Genomic DNA, 23,793 nt, shown 5'->3' with positions numbered 1-23,793 from the left:
GATGGTACGCTGCAGGGACCAGTCAACAATGATCACAAATGTGTGATTGTATGCGTCAAAGGGTTAATAAAATCTTCCCTTCTCCAGGAGAGGGCAGTGAATAACACTGTTCCAGAGTGATTCGTAAGGTAATGAATCTAATCCTTTAGCCACCTTACAGTAAATACCCAAACTTTACCTCGGCAACACCACCATCCTGGTCCTTGGATCCCATTGGCCAAACCCATATTTATCTCTAACCCCTAGACAAAGGACATAAGCAATTATTGCTTTAAAAGGCTGGCTCAAGATGAAGGTGGATGCACATACAAGGGATATGTTTGGTTTTAAAATCCACAAATTTCCTCTGTACTCATGTTTTTTGGGTTTTTTTTGGGGGGGGGGATATAAATGAGAATCCAATTGGAAAGAGATGCACCACACAAATAGATGAAATTAGACATGTTTGATCAAGGGTCCTTACATGGCAGATGTGACAAATTATCCGCAATGTGATTGGTTTACCCCAAAACATGCCTGCCTTAATGTGTTCAGATGCATTTTGCTTGACTCCCAAGCTTGTTGATCTTCTTTGTCAGGTGGTCAGACGAGTTCACCTCTCTCCGTTGATCCCTTTAGTCAGGTTAAGCGGCATAAAAGCTCTTGTAAGGTGCTTGGACAGAAGCCAAATAAGAGCCTTGTCCTGAGATCTAGTCTATGACTTCATCACGTAAGCTATAAGAACCTGAAATTACTAAGAACAGAAGGAATGGATCAGAGATTCACCAGTCCATAATATGAACTTTCTAATTGTTTGTTGGTTTTGTTTTATTTTGGATTATGTGTGTATTGTTATTGCATTACTAAATATTACTGCACTGTTGGAGCTAGAAATGTGAGGATTTCACTGCAGCTGTGATAACATTTGCAAGTCTGTGTATGCAACCAATAAACTTTGATTTGATTTGAACAGACTTGGAACCAAAGACATGCATGCACAGACGATCACATGTTTTTGTCAGTAAAAACAACAACAGCTGATGACTTTACACATTGTTGGTTGACTTCTACACACACAATGTAAAGCACTTTGAAAGTTGCTGTATGAATTATATCTTTCATTGAGTATCATGACTCCCACTCATCAATACTCACAAGCAGACACAAACACTCACTCTCTCGCTCTCCTAAGAGCAGTTTGCCAACCTCCTCTGGTCCAGTCTCATTTTGAGCTCAGACACCAGTGCTGCATTCACACTGTCAACTGGTCTGTTCCTGTTCCTCTTAGGCTTGATCTGTGCTACTGTGCCCAATACTGTCGGTACCACCCACTGTCTGTCCCCAGGCCTCCCCCCAGGGAGCAGTGGGGGAAGGGCAGGGGCATTGGGCGGTGGTGGTGGTGGCCAATGGCGTCCACTCACCATGCTCACATTGTGGTTTGGAGACCAATGGTGTCCAGTCACTACATTCATGTTGTGGTTTGGAGGCAGAGGGTGTCCGCTCGCTATGTTACAGTTGCTACAGTTGACCCCCAACATGACCTCTGGTTCTTGGATTAGGAGTTTCTCTCCAGAGTTCGGGAACTTGAAGGTCACGGGTGGTTTGTTTCGCCTCCGGATGCGGCGGTGGGGCAGGATCCTGTTGGACTTTTTGTTGCGCATGAACATGATGGTGGAGATGAAGACTGTCACCACAACCATGAGACTAATGACACCAGCGATCATACCTAAGATGTGCAAAGGCTTGTCTCTACTCTGCACGAAAAAGGATGCCCAAGGGCCCCTGAGTTGAGTCTGTAAAAGAGCACAGAGAGACACAGTCATGTCCATTGGACTGAAATGGGAGACTGCAAGTATACATGGGAAAATCCTAGTTATTACCTTACGTGGTTCTGTGTGTGTTGCTATTTGGCTATGGGAATTTGGGACAAAGTGTATTATAATACATTTAAACTGCCAGACCATCACAGCCAAATCCGTACACGTGTTAAGCTAGCTGAACAGTGTGAAAACATTACACTACATTAGAATAACAAATCCCCAAATACGCCTACCGGAGCTTGGTCAGTACTAACACAATCTGTCTGCAAAACGTGGATCTGCAAAATACTAGTCTGAGTTTGTCTGGAATGATAATTCCTGTCCCATTGACTGTTTTTTTGATTGAGACAAGATCAGAAGGATTAGATGGGGCACCCATTATTAAATGAGACCATGCAGCGTCACAATTGCAAATTAAGTGTTATGAGTTTACAGTTCATCCATAACATTTATCATGGATTTCTATTTCATTTCAAATGAGTGATCAAAATATTATATTGTGCTCCTGTACTCTTTCACAGACACAAATCATGCGCTATGGTACAATGACCAGGTACAAATACAGGTGTCCTTCCAAGACAAGATATAAACAGTAAGAGTCTTAGTGTAATGTTATGGGGGGACACCAAGACTGCTGGATGATCTCAAGGCAAGCTTTGTTTATGGCATTATACAGGCCTCTGTATAATCTTTCTGATCTTGCCATGAGGTTGAACGCCAGACTTTTTCAAAGTGTTGCAGTAAATGAGGGTGGAAATGAGGACAGTCGTTGCAATGGCGAAGGTGACAACACTAAAACAAATCCCAAACACAGCTCCAGGATGCTTCTTGAGGCTCAGGAAGTAGGAGAAAAATCTGGATTTGACCTGAAAATAAAAAATTGACATTTAGAGGAGTTTAGATAATTTAGGGAATAGTTTAGGGATGTTTCAAGGTGGAAACCTAAAAAAAACTAACAAACAGATATCTTGGGTTTGGATTACTGTGTTCAGTTGGATTGCTCTATTGAGCAGCTTGAACTATTTATGATCACTATGGCCAAGAGTTTTCCTAAGCACGTGGTCTGACCAGGAAAATCTCTATGCCCTGGTTATTACATAGTTATAGCATATAGTGAGTGTGTGTGTGAGTCGGTTTGAGCTGTGTGCGGTGTTGTGTTTCCCAACTAGCTAGGGGGATAGCTAACTAGTGGGGATTTGATCAAACTAAAACCCATGGCTCAATGCCTCTGTCGCATTGCTTTCAACCTTTTATCTGAAAAAGACTGCTTCAAAACTTATTGGGTTACTCAAGCAGTGAGCATCCCACTGGCTCACACATGAGGCTCCCAAAGATAGTATTAGCAGTATGCATGGAATGAGGATATGTCACATACGTCTAAATGTAAACATTAGTGGAGGCCCCCTATCAGTTTTGGAGGCAGCAATACCTTTGCTAGCAAAGAGCGGTGCGGTAGCCAACTAAATCAATTTTCAAATCAAATTTACTTATATAGCCCTTCTTACATCAGCTGATATATCAAAGTGCTGTACAGAAACCCAGCATAAAACCCCAAACAGCAAGCAATGCAGGTGTAGAAGCACGGTGGCTCGGAAAAACTCCCTAGAAAGGCCAAAATCTAGGAAGAAACCTAGAGAGGATCCAGGCTATGAGGGGTGGCCTGTCCTGTTCTGGCTGTGCCGGGTGGAGATTATAACAGAACATGGCCAAGATGTGCAAATGTTCATAAATGACCAGCATGGTCAAATAATAATAATCATAGTAGTTGTCGAGGATGCAACAAGGCAGCACCTCAGGAGTAAATGTCAGTTGGTTTTTCATAGCCGATCACTAACTCAGTGAATTAGCCACAATTGTTAGCTAGATAGCTAAAGTATGTATACATAGATGTTCTGTAAGTAAGCTAGCTAGCTGTTTCAATTTCAATTTTACAGATTGTAACGTTATCCATTTCCCATTCACAATTTTTTTTTTACCAAACCCACCATTATGTCCCATTCATGACCAAAGCCATCAGATAGTGCAGCCACTATAGTTGTCACGCCTTGGTCTTAGTGTTTTGTGTTTTTGTTAATTAGTTGGTCAGGCCAGGGTGTGACATGGGTTTATGTTGTTGTATTTCGTAGTGGGGTTTTTTAGTTATTGGGATTGCGGCTGAGTAGGGGTGTTGCATAGGTTTGGCTGCCTGAGGCGGTTCTCAATCAGAGTCAGGTGATTCTCGTTGTCTCTGATTGGGAACCGTATTTAGGTAGCCTGGGTTTCACTGTGTATTTCGTGGGTGATTGTTCCTGTCTCTGTGTAGTTTCACCAGATAGGCTGTAATTCGGTTTCACGTTCCGTTTTGTTGTTTTGTATTTGTCTCAGTTATTTCATGTACCGCGATTCATTTCATTAAAAGACATGAGTAACCACCACGCTGCATTTCGGTCCGACTTTCTTGCGACAAACGAAGAACGACGTTACAGAATCACCCACCACACACGGACCGAGCGGCGTGGTAACAGGCAGCGACAGCAGGAGCAGCGAAGGGAGGACGTTATGGACAGCAGAAGTATGGAGTATACGACGTGGGAGGAAATAGACAGGTGGGCGGTCGACCCAGAGAGAGTGCCGGAGCCCGCCTGGGATTTGCTGGAGCAGTGCGAAGAGGGCTATAGGAGAATGGAGTTGGAGAGGCAATCACGACAGCGCAGAGGGAAGCCCGGGAATCAGCCCCAAACATTTCTTGGGGGGGGCTTACAGGGAGTATGGCTGACCGCGATTCATTTCATTAAAAGACATGAGTAACCACCACGCTGCATTTCGGTCCGACTTTCTTGCGACAAACGACGTTACAATAGTGCATTACTTTTGCCCTATCAAGCCGCAATATTTCTAGACACATTGCTCTTTTAACATGGAAGCCATCCGCACCATTGTGTCAGAGGAAACACCGTACATCTGGCTACCGAAGTAAGCCTGCCACAGGAGTCACTAGAGTGCAATGTCAAACCTCCCCTAACCCAGACGATGCTGGGACAATTGGCGCCGCCTCATGGGTCTCCCGGTCTCGGCTGGCTGTGACACAGCCTGGGATCGAACCCAGGTCTGGCTGGCTGTGACACAGCCTGGGATCGAACCCAGGTCTGTAGTGATGCCTCTAGCGCTGCAATGCAGTGCGCCTTAGACCTCTGCGCCACTCTGGAGGCCGATGGTGCACTATGTTTGACTAAAAGCAACTATGCACCACTTTTGACCAGAGCCACTAGTGTCCCAGAGACAAGTCCTAACTTGAGACGTTCGTGCAAATCTCCCATTGCAATCTAAATCTCCATTAATAATGCATCATCTACACAAAACACTGAGTTACATGTGCATATTCCAAGTTTATTTTCTTCCCTGTAAAATTAAATAGGTGTCATTGGAGATGTTCCCACTGTCTCTTACCGCCTCTGTGATGTCTATCTTGACCACCGTGGTGGTGCTGAAGGAGGGCGAGCCTCTGTCTTGGGCCTGGACCACCACAGACCAGGTACAGTCATTCTGTTTGGTGATGTTCTGGACGATGTCCATAGACTTGATGTAGGACTTGAGCTTGATCTCGCCCGTGTCTGCGTTGATGTCGAATATGTTTTCTGGGTCTGTCTTCATGATGGAGTACTCAATGACATTGTTGGGCCCCTCTGCATCGTCATCTTGCGCCTGTTCGCACATTACACATAAAACAGACACACAAGATACTGTTTTTCTCAATAGTGCTGGTACATTTATGAATATTGTCCCATGCTCTCAAAGTAAATCTACTTCCTTTGTGTTGTGTTGCATTGAGTTGAGTTCAATTGTGTTGTATTTAGATGTGCGCGGTTGCCATGAGGCAACCTAGGCAGAGACATAGAAATGAAATGAATAGAATGGATTGGATTGGGAAGCTCTAACCCTGGAAAGATTGACGTAACACAAGCAGTCATATTTAGCTAGCTCTCAGCTGACAGAAACCACAATATCAATTAGCTAATAACAATTACTATTTACAATTCATCACATCACGTGTGAGCACATCACGTGTGAGCTCCCCTCTAAAAATCAAAGGTAATCCGACGATAGTAGTTTGTGTGCACCACCATATTTGTTTTTTCACATCAAACAAAGATAAGAAGAGAAGACGAGGAGTTTGGTCTGTTTGCAGTATGTATGTTGAAGTAAGTTCACGCGAAAGATGAGTGAACCATTCCTTCACCTCATTATGGTATCTTTGGTCTGACAGACGTTTACGTGACACCCATAATGCATTGTCTAATGGCAATAAACATGGTGCCACACGTTGCTGGCAATTAGCTTAGCATTAGCTCATCATAATCAGTACAACCTTCAAAAAAAGTATTTTACACACATCATAGGTGTCCATTGCAATCCCTGCAATAATCGGAAGGCATTATTTCTCACAAGAACTTGAAAATGTGTGAATAAAACTGTAAAAACATTATGCTCCATACATACATACTGTATGCTACAGTATAAACGACAACACAGAAACGACAGAAAATAAGGCACTTACTTTGATAGGAACGCACACATGTCCAAATTAATTGTTTGTAAGGAAAACAACAATAAAGGCAATGTGAGGGCCAGCCAGAAAATGTGCCAGTTCATGCAATACTGTGCAAATGTCTGCATACTTGATCTGCGAAAACACTGGGGAAGTGTTTGGGCTCTCCTTGAAGAGAGACATTTGTCTGGCTCTGTAAAGCCTTAAACATAAATAGTCACAACAGTGAAATGGGCTACTTCTATGTGAATTAATGAAGAGGCGGAACACACCTCGATTCAAACTGTTGTTAGAAAATACAACTTTGAAGAATTTTGGCGGAAATTGCAAGTTGAAACATAAATAGTTAGCAGCCAGTGTGTGTTAACTGTCCTGTTGCGTAATGATAACATTTTGGAACAGTGAGTGCATTCTGACATTATGTGCACATAACAACTCACGTTGGGGCGACCATTAGAGATATTTGGAACTCAAACGTGAAAAGGTTAATTTAAGGGGGAAATTCACCTTCAAATGTTTTGTGCAACTGACTTAAACTTAAGGAAACTTTAAGGGAAAACATAAGGGGGAAAATATCTTGTTTTTTGAAACCGGGCCCAGATCCTGAGGTGAGTGAGACATGTCTCCTGATGTACTGGCCTGTCTCCTGGTAGTGCCTCCATGCTCTGGACACTACGCTAACAGACACAGCAAACCTTCTTGCCACAGCTCGCATTGTGCCATCCTGGATGAGCTGCACTACCTGAGCCACTTGTGTGGGATGTAGACTCTGTCTCATGCTACCACTAGAGTGAACGCACCGCCAGCATTCAAGTGACCAAAACATCAGCCAGGAAGCATAGGAACTGAGAAATGGTCTGTGGTCACCACCTGCAGAACCACTCCTTTATTAGGGGTGTCTTGCTAATTGCCTATAATTTCCGCCTGTTGTCTATTCCATTTGCACAACAGCATGTGAAATTTATTGTCAATCAGTGTTGCTTCCGAAGTGGACAGTTTGATTTCGCAGAAGTGTGATTGACTTGGAGTCACATTGTGTTGTTTAAGTGTTCCCTTTATTTTTTTGAGCAGTGTACATTCCATTGCATGAGTCACATCAGTTAGCATCATTTCAAATAACATTCTACATGACCATGTCAATCCAGCATCAGTTGATAGAACATGCAAAATTACAGTGGAAATTATTGCATCATAATACCTGGCAGCCATTGCGAATGTACCCATGACTTTACCAGTCAAATTGCCTCAGTTAGCTTTACTAATGTAGACATTTTTTTCCAGTTTGATGTTAATGCGAGTGTAGTGAAATGCTTGTGCTTCTCGTTACGAAATGCAGTAATATCTAACAAGTAATCTAACAATTCCAGAACAACTACCTAATACACACATTCAAGGGGATGGAATAAGAATATGTACATACAAATATACGGATGGGCGATGACCGAGCGACATAGGTACGATGCAATAGATGGTATAAAATACAGTATATACATATGAGATGAGTAATGTAAGATATGTAAACATTACTAAAGTCACTAGTGATCAATTTATTAAAGTGGTCAATGATTTTGAGTCTTTATGTAGGCAGCAGCCTGTCTGTGTTAGTGATGGCTGTTTAACAGTCTGATTGCCTTGATAGAAGTTGTTTTTCAGTCTCTCGGTCCCAGCTTTGATGCACCTGTACTGACCTCACCATCTGGATGATAACGGGGTGAACAGGCAGTGGCTCGGGTGGTTATTGTCTTTCATTATCTTTTTGGCCTTCCTGTGACATTGAGTGCTGTAGGTGTCCTGGAGGGCACGTAGTTTGCCCACGGTTGATGCATTGTGCATCACCCTCTGGAGAGGACCGCACCACCCTCTGGAGAGCCTTGTGTCTGTGGGCGGTGTAGTTGCCATACCAGGCGGTGAATTGTGAATCTGTAAAAGTTTGTGAGGATTTTAGGTGACACACCAAATTTCTTCATCCTCCTGAGGTTCTTCACCACACTGTCTGTGTGGGTGGACCATTTCAGTTTGTCCGTGATGTGAACTTAAATCTTTCCACCTTCTCCACTGCTGTCCTGTTGATGTGGATGGGGGGTGCTCCCTCTGCTGTTTCCTGAAGTCCACGATCATCTCCTTTTTTTGTTGACGTTGAGTGAGAGTTTGTTTTCCTGACACCACACTCTGAGGGCCCTCACCTCCCCCTTGTAGGCGATCTCATCTTTGTTGGTAATCAAGCCCACTACTGTTGTGTTGTCTGCAATCTTGATGATTGAGTTGGAGGCGTGCATGGCCACGCAGTCATGGGTGAACAGGGAGTTCATCCTTGTGGGTCCCAAGTGTTGAAGATCAGCAAAGTGGAGATGTTGTTTCCTACCTTCACCGCCTAGGGCGGCCCGTCAGAAAGTCCAGGACCCAATTTCACAGGGCGGGGTTGAGACCCAGGGCCTCAAACATTGATTAGCTTGGAGGATACTATGGTGTTTGAATGCTGAGCTGTACTCAATGAACAGCATTCTTACATAGGTATTCCTCTTGTCCAGATTGGATAGGGCACTGTGATGACGATTGCATCGTCTGTGGACCTATTGGGGCGGAATGCAAATTGAAGTGGAGCTAGGGTGGCAGGTAAGGTGGAGGTGTAATGATCCTTGACGAGTCTCTCAAAGCACTCCATGATGACAGAAGTGAGTGCTACGGGGCAACAGTCATTTTGTTCATTATCTTTGACTTCTTGGGTATTCCCACCTGTACTCCAATAATGAATTCAAAACATTTGGAGTAACTTCATACATTGTCCAACTGTTGCATTTATTACAATAGTTTTTAAAACCTTTAAACAATTTACAATGAACTCCCCCTCCCTTTTGTACACTGCTGCTACTCACTTTTTCTATGCATAGCCACTTCACCCCCACCTACATGTACAAATGACCTCAACTAACCTGTACCCCTGCACACTGACTTGGTACCGGTACCCCCTGTATAACCTCATTATTGTTATTCTAATTGTGTTACTTTTTTATTGTGACTTTCATTTTAGTCTACTTGGTAAATATTTTCTTAACTCTTCTTGAACTGCTCTGTTGGTTAGGGGTTTGTAAGTAAGCATTTCACGGTAAAGTCTACACTTGCATTCGGCGCATGTGACAAATAAAGTTTGATTTGATTTGTAGGGACAGCAACTGAGGGAGCGGTAGTAATTGTGAAGGATGCTATAGTAACAGCATGGAATTGGACTACAGAGCCAATGAGTGTTATCTTGAATATGCATTATGTTAATGGTAGCAGGGGTTACCTTGTTAGCATGGCTGGGATATCACCATCAGAAGGTGTTAATGTTGAAACATGTATAGAGTGCTGATTTTCCTCAAGACGAGGTACAGTTGATTAAGGCCACTACACTTGTATATCGGGTGACCATGGAGGGAGAAGGAGATGATGGGGGGTGAAATGAGGATGATATGGCATGGGAACACTTTTTGAAAACTGCAATCGGAGGAGGAAGTCTGGGTACAAGCATGAGGAGGAGTCATTTTTGTGGACCCCAGCACAACAGTATCCCAAAGGTACACTGCCAGTTGATTTTTTTCAGTGCCTTGCAAAAGTATTCATCCTCTGTCACGCCCTGGTCTTAGTATTTAGTGTTTTCTTCATCTATTTAGTCAGGCCAGGGTGTGACATGGGTTTTTGTATGTGGTGTGTGTTGTCTTGTTCTAGGTGAATCTATGGCTGTCTGAAGTGGTTCTCAATCAGAGGCAGGTGTTGATCGTTGTCTCTGATTGGAAACCATATTTAGGCAGCCATATTCTTTGAGTGATTCGTGGGTGATTGTCCTTATATCCTTTTCCTGTCCTTGTTCGGTGTTAGTTTACACCAGTATAGGCTGTTTTCGGTTTTCTTGTTACGTTTGTTGTTTTTTGTATTTTGATTCGTGTTTACTTTTGTTTTTTAAACATGGATCGCAATCTACACGCCGCATTTTGGTCCGACTCTCCTTCGCACATAGAAAACCGTAGCATCCTCCTTGGCGTTTTTCCTATTTTGTCGCATTACAACCTGTAATTTAAATGGATTTGTATTTGTATTTCATGTAAGGGACATACACAAAATAGACCAAATTGGTGAAGTGAAATGAAAAAATGTAATTTTTTACAAAAACTTCAAAAAAAATAAAAAACGGAAAATGTATTCACCCCTTTGCTATAAGATCTGGTGCAACCAATTACCTACAGAAGTTACATAATTTGTTAAATAAAGTCCACCTGTGTGTAATCTGAGTGTCACATGATATGTTACAAGATCTCAGTATATACGTACAGTTGAAGTCGGAAGTTTACATACAGCATAGCCAAATACATTTAAAATCTAAAAACAATTCCTGACATTTAATCCTAGTAAAAAATCCCTGATTTAGGTCAGTTAGGACCTTTATTTTAAAAATGTGACATGCAAGAATAATAGTAGAGAGAATGATTTATTTCAGCTTTTATTTCTTTCATCACAATCCCAGTGAGTCAGAAGTTTACATACACTCAATTAGTATTTAGTAGCATTGCCTTTACATTGTTTAACTTGGGTGAAACATTTTGGGTAGCCTTCCACAAGTTTCCCACAAAACGTTGGGGTGATTTTTGGCCCATTCCTCCTGACTGAGCTGGTGTAACTGAGTCAGGTTTGTAGGCCTCCTTGCTCGCACACACTTTTTCAGTTCTGCCCACACATTTTCTATAGGATTGAGGTCAGGGCTTTGTGATGGCCACTCCAATACCTTGACTTTGTTGTCCTTAAACCATTTTGCCACAACTTTGGAAGTATGCTTAGGGTCATTGTCCATTTGGAAGATTCATTTGCGACCAAGCTTTAACATCCTGACTGATGTCTTGAGATGTTGCTTCAATATATCCACGTAATTTTCCTTCCACATGACGCCATCTATTTTGTGAAGTGCACCAGCCCCTCCTGCAGCAAAGCATCCCCACAACACGATGTTGCCAGCCCCGTGTTTCACGTTCGGGATGGTGTTCTTTGGTTTGCAAGCCTCCCCTTTTTTCCTTCAAACATAACGATGGTCAATATGGCCAAACAGTTATTTTTTGTTCCATCAGACCAGAAGAATTTCTCCAAAAAGATTGATCTATGTCCCCATGTGCAGCTGCAAACCGTAGTCTGTTTTTTTATAGCGGTTTTGGAGCAGTGACTTCTTCCTTGCTGAGTTACCTTTCAGGTTACGTCAAAATAGGACTCGTTTTACAGTGGATATTGATCATTTTGCCCTGCTTCCTGTCTCCTTCCTGAGCTGTGTGATGGCTTCGTGGTCCCATGGTGTTTATACTTGCATAATATTGCTTTTACAGATGAACGTGGTACCTTCAGGCATTTGGAAATTGCTTCCAAGGATGAACAACACTTGTGGAGGTCTACATTCTTTTCTGGGGATGATTTCTTTTGATTTTCCCATGATGTCATGCAACGAGGCACTGAGTTTGAAGGTAGGCCTTGGAATACATCCACAGGTAGACTTCCAATTTACTCAAATAATGTAAATCAGCCTATCGGAAGCTTCTTAATCCACAACATAATTTTCTGGAATTTTCCAAGCTGTTTAAAGGCACAGTCAGCTTAGTATATGTAAACTTCTGACTCACTGGAATTTTGATACAGTGAATTAAAGTGAAATAATCTGTCTGTTAACAATTGTTGGAAAAGTTACTTGTATCGCACAAAGTAGATGTCCTAACCGACTTGCCAAAACTATAGTTTGTTACCAAGAAATTTGTGGAATGGTTGAAAAACAAGTTTTAATGACTCCAACCTGAGTGTATATAAACTCCTGACTTCAAGTGTATACGCCTGTTCTGTAAGGGAATTCACCCCCGTAGTGGACAAAAATGAATGGCAAATTATTGGCATAGGACAAACCATGTACACATTGGTCAATACCACCCAAATCGGCGTTGATTCATGCAAAGTTTACTTCAAATGCCATATGGCTATTGCCAGTTGTAACACTTCAAAAATCCAACAGGTGGCGTGTGCGCTCCACCGTGGTTTTTCATATTGATATTGGACTCCAAGTCAACATCCAAAAGCCAAATTTTGAAAAAATTGATTTTTTGTCAAAAACTTATCACCCCTTAAAAAAGTGCTTTCTGGACCGTTTTTCAAAATTCTTTCGCTTTTTTTGTCAATTACACATGTGTAAGAACTGTATGAATATACTTTTGTCCAATTTTATTATCATTATTTTTTCATTTTTTTTACTTGCGCATTATTGCATGTGTTTTGTCCATCTGCAATATGATTTCATAGGAAGTCAGAAGTCAAAAGTCAAAAATTGCTAAATTTCATAAAAAACTTCACACACCCCTAAAAAAGTGCTTTCTGGACCGTTTTTCGAAAAAATTTCGAATTTTGTGTCAGTTACACACGTATAAGAACTGTATCAACATACTTTAGTCATATTTTATTATCATAATGTTTTTTTTTTTTTTACTTGTGCATAAGGCATATGTTTTGTGGGGGCCAAATGTCATAAGAAATTTGACATGCTCAAAAATCCTTCAGAAATGCAAAATTGACTGGCCTGATGAACTCGGGATGGCCGGGCAGTGATTGTTGTTCCTTTCAATCACTCGTGGTGTTGATTTCATCATGTCCATTTGTTTATGTTTTCTCACTTTTGCAAAGTCACTGTGCATTTGCCATATGGTTAACTGGGCATTCACCATCACCAATTTGTCATGCTATAAAAATCGTGCAGGAATGCCAAATTGACTGGCCCGATGAACTCGGGATGGCTGGGGAGTGATTCTGGTACCTCCCCATCGCTCGTTTGGGTTGATTTCAGAATGTCACTTTTGGTGATGGTACCTCACTGTTAAAACATATTGCAAATGTTGTCTCACTTTTGCAAAGTCACTGTGCATTTGCCATATGGTTAACTGGGCAGTCACCATCACCAATTTGTCATGCTATATAAATCATGCAGGAATGCCAAATTGACTGAACCGATGAACTCGGGATGGCTGGGTAGTGATTCTGGTACCTCTCCATCGCTCGTTTGGGTTGATTTCAGAATGTCACTTTTGGTGATGGTACCTGACTGTTAAAACATATTGCAAATGTTGTCTCACTTTTGCAAAGTCACTGTGCATTTGCCATATGGTTAACTGGGCAGTCACCATCACCAATTTGTCATGCTATATAAATCATGCAGGAATGCCAAATTGACTGAACCGATGAACTCGGGATGGCTGGGTAGTGATTCTGGTACCTCTCCATCGCTCGTTTGGGTTGATTTCAGAATGTCACTTTTGGTGATGGTACCTGACTGTTAAAACATATTGCAAATGTTGTCTCACTTTTGCAAAGTCACTGTGCATTTGCCATATGGTTAACTGGGCAGTCACCATTACCAATTTGTCATGCTATAAAAATCATGCAGGAATGCCAAATTGACTGTCAGTCTCTACACACCCCAATACGTCCCTCCATCCAATTTGTGAATCTGTGTGATTTAGTTTTCCTTTGAATTTTTATGGGAAAAATGACTGATTTACAGTTCATGGGGGTTGCCTAATCATATATATGAAGTTTTGGAAAGATCTGATTTTTTTAACCCCTCCAAACAGCCCATGAGACACCAATTATGGCACTTCCGGTTGGCACAGGGAGCTATAACTCAACACACATCCTCATTGGGGTATTCTATTACAGAATCCTGAGTTTTAAGTCTTTACGTTAAGAATTGACTGATTTACACAGGGTTCAATGCACTATGTCCATCAAATTGCAGGCAGTGTATGGATATACACTTTTAGGGTGATTGTAAGCACTTCCGGTTGGCCCAGGAAGCCTAGAATCGACACAGGTAGACCTTATAGTGGTCTGATGGACTGGTACCGAAGACAGGTTCATACAGCATTCATAACCCATATAGACTCCAGGTTGTATTTAGTGGAGCAGCCAATGTATTCCTATGGGGAGAGAAGTCAATGAACACTGTTTTTATGTAAACACCTTCTTTTGACTGTGAAGGGTTAATGTCACACGGTCAAGGATAGGCTTGGACAGATCAGGAGGACCTTAGGAACATTCCTGTGGTTGAATTGTCTTTCTAAACCTAACGGTTCCGCCGCTGTCACCCAAAATCAAATGACGTACTGGTGCAGGCTTCATATTGGGCCTATTTTTCTCATGGTCGCTGCGCTCAGACCGAGCGAGCTACGGTCAAGCGGGGCGCCTCGTTGGACTCGGCACAGTCTGGACACTATGGTCATGCCATTGTTTGTGTTGATTTCAGAATGTCCATTTGGTAATGTTTTCTCACTCTTTCAAAGTCACTGTGCATTTGCCATATGGTTAACTGGGCATTCACCATCACCAATTTGTCATGCCATAAAAATCATGCAGGAATGCCAAATTGACTGGCCCGATGACCTCGGGATGGCTGGGCAGTGATTCTGGTACCTCTCCATCGCTCATTTGGGTTGATTTCAGAATGTCGCTTTTGGTGATGGTACCTCACTGTTAAAACATATTGCAAATGTTTCTGACTTTTGCAAAGTCACTGAAAATTCGTGCAGGAATGCCAAATTGACTGGCCCGATGACCTCGGGATGTCTGGGCAGTGATTCTGGTACCTCTCCATCGCTCATTTGGGTTGATTTCAGAATGTCGCTTTTGGTGATGGTACCTCACTGTTAAAACATATTGCAAATGTTTCTCACTTTTGCAAAGTCACTGAAAATTCGTGCAGGAATGCCAAATTGACTGGCCCGATGAATTCGGGATGGCTCGGCAGTGATTCTGGTACCTCTCCATCGCTCTTTAGGGTTGATTTCAGAATGTCCATTTGGTAATGTTTTCTCACCCTTTCAAAGTCACTGTGCATTTGCCATATGGTTAACTGGGCAGTCACCATCACCAATTTGTCATGCCATAAAAATCATGCAGGAATGCCAAATTGACTGGCCCGATGACCTCAGGATGGCTGGGCAGTGATACTGGTACCTCTCCATTGCTCGTTATGGTTGATTTCAGAATGTCGCTTTTGGTGATGGTACCTCACCGCTTAAGCATATTGCAAATGGACAAGAGTCACCTGCAAGTCACCGTCCATCAGTCAATTTGATATCATTCTGACACCAAACTGATACAAACTGACACCAAACCCACTTTTCCCAACTCGTTTAGGAGCCAAGTATAACATACTTCAGAGCTGGCCCAAAATTCACAAGGCCCTCGGTACAAAACATAAAAAAAACATAAAACACATAGTTACTTTCTAGCTGCGGGGCCAGTTCGGACATTATGTGTAGTCCTATGTGAGGCGATCCCGAATCCCGAGTTTCGGCCCGATAGGTCATTTGGTGTCCGAGTAAAAGCCTAATTGGTGCTGAAAATCCACTTTTTTCCATGCCTTGCTACGGGGTCCTTGAATGAGCTATCGGACAGAGATGTTGGGTTCTGTCTCTATGGGCCGAGAAGGTCACAATGCACCTAGTCTTGTGTCTCTGGGACATTTCTAAATGTCGCCATTTTCGTAATGGTCAAAATGAATTGAAGTCATTGCAAATGTTCGACGCTGTTTCTCGGTCCGAGAACCTCCTAGAGCGCCGTAACTCACCACGCACTATCTACCTGAGGTCTAGAACAGGATTCTAAAGTTTCGGAACTCTAGGTCTGACGGTTCTTTTTTAGCTCGAACAAAGCTAACTATTGGAGGCACTGTCAGTCTCTACACACCCCAATACGTCCCTCCATCCAAGTTGTGTATCTGTGTGATTTATTTTTCCTTTGAATTTTTATGGGAAAAATGACTGATTTACAGTTCATGGGGGTTGTCTAATCACACATATGAAGTTTTGGACAGATCTGATTTTTTTTAACCCTTCCAAACAGTCCCTGAGACACCAATTATGGCACTTCCAGTTGGCACAGGAAGCTATAAATACACACATGTCTTGACTGACATAGAAACCTACGGAATCCTGAGTTTTAAGTCTTTAAGTTGAGAATTGATTGATCTACACAGGGTTGAATAATGCAGAGTCATTTCCACCTTTGGAGGTGATGTACATCCAAATACCTTTTGGGTCAATTTAACCACTTCCGGTTGCTCCAGGAAGCTTAGAATCGACACAGGTAGACCTCATAGTGGTCTGATGGACTGTCATAGAAGACAGGTTCATACAGCATTCATAACCCATATAGACCCCAGGTTGTATTTAGGGGAGCAGGCAATGTATTCCTATGGGGAGAGAAGTCAATGCACACTGTTTTTATGTAAACACCTTCTTTTAACTGTGAAAGGTTAATGCCACACAGTCAAGGTTAGGCTTGCACAGATCGGGAGGACCTTAGGAACAGTCCTGTGGTTGAATTGTCTTTCTAAACCTAACGGTTCCGCCGCTGTCACCCAAAATCAAATGACATTGTGGTGCAGGCTTCATTGTGGGCCTATTTTTCTCATGGTCGCTGCGCTTAGACCGAGAGAGCTACGGTCAAGCGGGATATCTCGTTGAACTCGGCACGGCCTTGGGATTATGTTTATGCCATTGCCTGCTCTCTGTGTCTTTAAACACCACGCTTTGTCACTCCATCCTTGCTGTGTGTGTGTGAGAGCTTTTCTTTGACATCTGTTGGGAGAAATGACTGATTTACAGTTCATGGGGGTTGTCTAATCACACATATGAAGTTTTGGACAGATCTGATTTTTTTAACCCTTCCAAACAGCCCCTGAGACACCAATTATGGCACTTCCGGTTGGCACAGGAAGCTATAAATACACACATGTCTTGATTGACATAGAAACCTACGGAATCCTGAGCTTTAAGTCTTTAAGTTGAGAATTGACTGATCTACACAGGGTTGAATAATGCAGAGTCATTTCCACCTTTCGAGGTGATGTACATCCAAATACCTTTTGGGTCAATTTAACCACTTCCGGTTGCTCCAGGAAGCTTAGAATCGACACAGGTAGACCTCATAGTGGTCTGATGGAATGTCATAGAAGACAGGTTCATACAGCATTCATAACCCATAAAGACCCCAGGTTGTATTTAGGGGAGCAGGCAATGTATTCCTATGGGGAGAGAAGTCAATGCACACTGTTTTTATGTAAACACCTTCTTTTAACTGTGAAAGGTTAATGCCACACAGTCAAGGTTAGGCTTGTACAGATCGGGAGGACCTTAGGAACAGTCCTGTGGTTGAATTGTCTTTCTAAACCTAACGGTTCCGCCGCTGTCACCCAAAATCAAATGACATTGTGGTGCAGGCTTCATTGTGGGCCTATTTTTCTCATGGTCGCTGCGCTTAGACCGAGCGAGCTACGGTCAAGCGGGATATCTCGTTGAACTCGGCACGGCCTTGGGATTATATTTATGCCATTGCCTGCTCTCTGTGTCTTTAAACACCACGCTTTGTCACTCCATCCTTGCTGTGTGTGTGTGTGAGAGCTTTTCTTTGACATCTGTTGGGAGAAATGAGTGCTTTTACAGTTCAGGAGGGTTGCTTAATCACATATGAAGTTTTGAAAAGATCTGACCTTTTTAACCCTTGGATACAGCCACTATGATACCATTTAAGGCACTTCCTGTTGGCACAGGAAGCTATAAATAAACTCATATCCTCATTGGGGTATGCCTTTACAGAATCCTGAGTTTTAAGTCTTTACGTTAAGAACTGAGTTATTTACGGAGGGTTTAGTGAGTGTGTGTTATTTCAGAAAATCATAGAAAATCACAGAAATGTCGCAGAGCTCCGCAGCACACTTTAAAAATATTCGTATGAACACCCTGCAACTGGATCTGTAACCGTTGAAAAAACCCCCACCTATATCTGAACATCACAATCTGGTCATCGTACGATTTCTCTTAACCTCTTACACTTATGGTGGCGCTATTTCATTTTTGGAAGAAAAACGTTCCCGTTTTAAACAAGATATTTTGTCACAAAAAGATGCTCGACTATGCATATAATTGCTACTGTTCGAAAGAAAACACTCTGACGTGTCCAGAAATACAAATATCTTCTCTGTGCGTGCCCTTTAACGTGAGCTTCAGGCAAAACCAAGATGACTTGGCATCCAGGAAATGACAAGGATTTTTGAGGCTCTGTCTTTCATGATCTCCTTATATGGCTGTGAACGCAAGAGGAATGAGTCTGCCCTTTCTGTCGTTTCCCCAAGGTGTCTGCAGCATTGTGACGTATTTGTAGGCAGATCGTTGGAAGATTGACCATAAGAGACCACATTTACCACGTGTCCGCCCGGTGTCCTGCGCCGAAATTGGTGCGCAAAAGTCACCTGCCAGTATTTTTCCATGGGGCACAGAGAGAAGCAAGCTTCCATGAACTGCATGTCAATGAAGAGATATGTGAAAAAACACCTTGAGGATTGATTCCAAACAACGTTTGCCATGTTTCGGTCGATATTATGTAGTTAATCCGGAAAAAGTTTCACGTTGTAGGTGACTGCATTTTCGGTTCGTTTCGGTAGCCAGGCGCAATGTAGAAAACGGAACGATTTCTCCTACACACAGACGCTTTCAGGAAACACTGCGCATTTGGTATGTGGCTGGGAGTCTCCTCATTGAAAACATCAGAAGCTCTTCACAGGTAAATGATTTTATTTATTTGGTTATCTGGCTTTTGTGAAAATGTTGCGTGCTACATGCTACACAAAATGCTATGCTAGCTTTGCATACTCTTACACAAATTAGTCAATTTCTATGGTTCAAAAGCATATTTTGAAAATCTGAGATGACAGTGTTGTTAAGAAAAGGCTAAGCTTGAGAGCAAACGCATTATTTTAATTTTATTTGCGATTTTCAGAAATCGTTAACGTTGCGTTATGCTAATGAGCCTGAGGCTTAGTCACAATCCCGGATCCGGGATGGGGAGTTTCAAGAGGTTAAATGACGATAGATAAATGGCTGATTTTTTTTTTATTGATACCGGAGGCTCCTTGACTTTGACGTGAAGTGAAAAAATCATTTCTCTATTTTCATTTTGGACCTTTAATCCCAGAAATATGGCCATAACTCAAAAACCGTTGAGGCCTAGACGCCATCTTGTTCGGGGCCATCTGCCCATTATGCCAAACCTACGCTCACCAAGTTTCGGCTTCGAAATATTTTCAGTTTTCGAGATATGGCACGTCGTGATTCGGGATGTTTTGTCCAATAGCAATATGATTGCTTATGCCCTCTTGTGGGATCTTCCGGCATAGCGGAAAAATGGACCAAAATTTGATTATTTAATAAAACGAAAACCGAATGTCCGACAAAGTTCATTTGATGACTTCCCGGTAGGTCTGGCCCTGCCGCTCGGCCCGCCGCCGTCCCCGAATTTTAAAAATGTTTTCGGACGTCTAGTAAGGGACCGTACAGTTCCAATAGGGACTTTCTCACTAACCATACGGTGATTGTCAAAAAGTTCCCTTAAGGTATGAAAGGCCCCAGAGTCTGCAACACCACTAATCAAGGGGGCACCAACAAGCAAGCTGCACCATGAAGACCAAGGAGCTCTCCAAACAGGTCAGGGACAAAGTTGTGGAGAAGTACAGATCAGGGTTGGGTTATAAACAGATATCCGAAACTTTGAACATCCCACGGAACACCATTAAATCCATTATTAAAAAATGGAAAGAATATGGCACCACAACAGACCTGCCAAGAGAAGACCGCCCACCAAAACTCACAGACCAGGCAAGGAGGGCATTAACCAGACAGGCAATTAAGAGACCAAAGATAGCCCCAAAGGAGCTGCAAAGTTCCACAGTGGAGATTGGAGTATCTGTCCATAGGACCACTTTAAGCCATACACTCCAGATAGCTGGGCTTTATAGAAATGTGGCCAGAAAAAAAGCCACTGCTTGAAGAAAAAAATACACAAACATGTTTGGTGTGGGAGACTCCCCAAACATATGTAAGAAGGTACTCTGGTGAGTTGAGACTAAAATTGAGCTTTTTGGCCGTCAAGGAAAATGCTACATCTGGCGCAAACCCTACTCCTCTCATCACCCGACAACATCATCCCCGTTTTTCATCGGCAGGGACTGGGAAACTGGTCAGAATTTAAATAATTGTGGATCGCGCTAAATACAGGGAAATTCTTGAGGAAACCTGTTTCAGTCTTCCAGAGATTTGAGACTGGGACGAAGGTTCACCTTCCAGCAGAGCAATAACCCTAGGCATACTGCTAAAGCAACACTCGAGTGGTTTAAGGGGAAACATGTAAATGTCTAGGAATGGGTTAGTCAAAGCCCAGACGTCAATCCAACTTGAAGAAGCTGGAGCAGTTTTGCCTTGAGGAATGTGCAAAAATCCCAGTGGCTAGATGTGCCAAGCTTATAGACACATACCGCAAGAGACTTGCTGCTGTAATTGCTGCAAAAGGTGGCTCTACAAAGTATCTACTTTGCAGCTGGGAATAGTTATTCAGTTGTTTGTAATATTTCTTGTTCATTTCATAATTAAACAGATTTGGAATCTTTAAAGTGGTAGACATGTTGTGTAAATAAAATGATACATTCCAGGTTGTAAGTCAACAAAATGGGAAAAATGCCAAGCGGCGTGAATTCTTTTGCAAGCCACTCTACCCCCCAAAATATGCGTTCATACAAACTGAACTTGACCAGAGAATGTGCTTATACTCCAACGAACTTTAGACCATGTGTACGCACAGTTTCTAGTCGTTGAAGTATTGCATTGCAAGAAGGTAAAAGTAGTCTAGTGGTAGTCTTGTGCAGGAATATATGATGAAACTTATTCATAACAAAAAACAGTTAAATATAGTAACAAGATGCACTCATTTGCTGTTAGTGAGAAGAGAGAACATCTATTTCCTATTGTTTATTTCATTCCGATGATCATTGCAGAATAAATTCCTTGCCTTGTTTGTCTGTGATGGTTTCATATTCACAAAATAGCCTATAGGCCTACAACAAGTTAGGATAGGCTACCATTCGTCCCATCTCTAATTAATTTGACACACTTTACAGTAATAATTACATCAACTTGTTCAAGTATTTTTCTCTATTTGATCCGACCCAAAAAGCAAATTCACCTTTTCCATTGATGTTTGTAGGCTACTACATCTGACTACCGTAATGTCAAATTTCTTGAGTAGACAATATTTAATTTATAAACAAAACCTTTTCTGTCCATGATGAGTTCATATTCCCGAAGTAGCCATACAACAAATTACCCAGTCAAGTCACCCACGATACAAGTCAGTATTCGACATCCATCCATTTCTGAAGACGTCAGGAGATGATGTGAAAAACGGCCACAAGGGGCAACAGTGAGCACTGTAGTCATCAAGTAGGTTTCGGTTTTGCTAGGATGTTGTGGACAGGGATGATGGATGGGCATAAGCATCTGCCTCTGATTACAAAAGTTGCCATTTTGAATCCAGCGAGATACTTTATTGGAAATGTTTGTTTTAAGCCCATCCCAAACCTTAACACTTACCTTATCCATTCAGAGTTAATGCCTAATGTTAAGAAATTGGAGTTAATTAATGCCTGAACTTAAACCTAACCTTAACAATTCTCAGTTAACGCCTAATCTTAACCTTCAACACTTCGAAATTTGACATTTGAGAAACATGGATGATTGTCTAATTCTGATGTGAGACTGTGAGAGCTGGTAGAATTACAATGCGCATCTCTCGTTGTGCCTATTATACTGTATATTATAATGTCAAGTTTTTTTGCATTCAAAAGGGAGCCCAGTTTATAACATGTAGTACAGTTTAACAGGTGAAAAGGCAGTTCACTTGTTAATAAGTAGGTCTACTGTTGTTTCAATTTTATTCTGAGTAGACAATATTTCAGAAAAGTAAATGCAAAACATTATGGAATTCAAATATCTGTTTACAAGTCCACAACAATGTGCAATTGTTTTTGTATTTCAGACACATTTAGATACAGCTAATGTCACTACAAAAGAAAACATTCTGACAAGCCCTTCAAAGAGATTTGATCACGTTCACCATGCATTGATATGTCCTTAGTGGTTAGAGCGTTGGACTAGTAACCGGAAGGTTGCGAGTTCAAACCCCGGAGCTGACAAGGTACAAATCTGTCGTTCTGCCCCAGAACAGGCAGTTAACCCACTGTTCCCAGGCCATCATTGAAAATAAGAATTTGTTCTTAATATGGGGCTATGGGAAATACTGCCCGCTTTGGATGAATTGTGTGCCCAAAGTAAACTAAAAATAAAAACTGTCAAAAATTGCTAATATATGCATATAATAATTATTATTGAATAGAAAACACTCTAAAGCTTCTAAAACCGTTCGAATTATGTCTGCATGTAAAGCAGAACTCACAGGGCAGCCATTCTCCCAAACTCTCTCTCTCTCCTAAGAAAGTTGCTCCAACTTTGATGTCATCGCCCCCACCCTTCCCAACCAGCTACGGATCTGGGAACAGTTTCTATTTCTTCAGCGCGCTCTCGTCTTTCAATGAGACGTGGAACGGAGAAAATAGCACGAGCTTTGACTGCTTGGTGGGCAAAATACTGAGGTGTCACGAGTTTTCAGGAGCACGCTCTGTGAAAAGGGACTTTTTTTCCAGTCTGGCTGAAGAGAGTTCGTTATGTTTGATTTAATCGCCAATTGTTTTGTACGTTAAAAACATCCTAAAGCTTGATTCTGCACTTAGTTTGACCAGTTTAGTCGACATATAATATGTAAATTTGAAGTTTTGATGCGCAATTTTCGTGATCAGAAGTCCTTTTTGGGGTAATTCACCTGAAGATGTTAGCTTTTGCTAATACAAAGACACACCAACAGCAACCAAACGTTATATTAGGTAAGTATAACTCCTTCCACGGCATTCTTGTCGAAGACCATCAAAGGTAAGGGAATATTTATGTTATAAAATTTATGTTATAAAATTGTCGAATCCAACATAGTAGAGAAATAATGCTAATGGCTGAGCGCCGTCTCAGATTATTGAATAGTGACCGAATTCTGTAACGTTAAAAATAAATGTAACACAGTGTTTGCATTAAGAAGAAGTGTATCTTTCTAAATATTTGTAGAACATGTATATTTAGTCAAAGTTTATGATGTTTATTGCTGTTATCTGGCGTTAGCTGCTGGAGATATTTATAATTTCTCCGGTCATTTCTGCTGCATTTTTTGAACATGGCTCAATGTAAATGGAGATTTATGGATATAAATGGCATATTATTGAAAAAACCTAAATGTACTGTGTAACATGCGCTATTACTGTCATCTGATGAAGATTTTCAAAAGGTTAGTGAATTATTTTTCTTTTAATCCTGCATTTGTGATTGTGCTATTTTGCATAGCCATGTGGCTACATATTGTATGTTTCCCTAGTGGTGGTTTAACATAAATATGTGCTATGTTTTCGCTGTAAAACATTTTAAAATTCTGACATGCTGGGTAGATGAACAAGGTGTTTATCTTTCATTTAACTTCTTGAAACTCCCCATCCCG

General features: G+C 41.8%; 1 protein-coding gene across 2 annotated transcripts in view; it reads right to left on the bottom strand.

Moving 5' to 3' along the window:
* Positions 1-363: 363 nt before the first annotated feature.
* Positions 364-23,793, bottom strand: part of LOC135523921 (cadherin-related family member 1-like) — a 223,499-nt gene continuing 200,069 nt past the window's right edge. For both annotated transcript variants that reach the window (XM_064950944.1, XM_064950943.1), the window contains 2 exons: positions 5,226-5,480; positions 364-1,772 (listed from right to left, as the gene is read on the bottom strand). In XM_064950944.1, coding sequence (XP_064807016.1) covers positions 1,167-1,772; positions 5,226-5,480 — 861 coding nt within the window. In that variant the 3' untranslated portion in view covers positions 364-1,166. The remainder of the gene's footprint in view (positions 1,773-5,225; positions 5,481-23,793) is intronic.

Source organism: Oncorhynchus masou, chromosome 31 (genome assembly GCF_036934945.1).
Source record: "Oncorhynchus masou masou isolate Uvic2021 chromosome 31, UVic_Omas_1.1, whole genome shotgun sequence".
Taxonomy (NCBI): Eukaryota; Metazoa; Chordata; class Actinopteri; order Salmoniformes; family Salmonidae; genus Oncorhynchus; species Oncorhynchus masou.
This window is presented reverse-complemented; position numbering and strand designations above follow the sequence as displayed.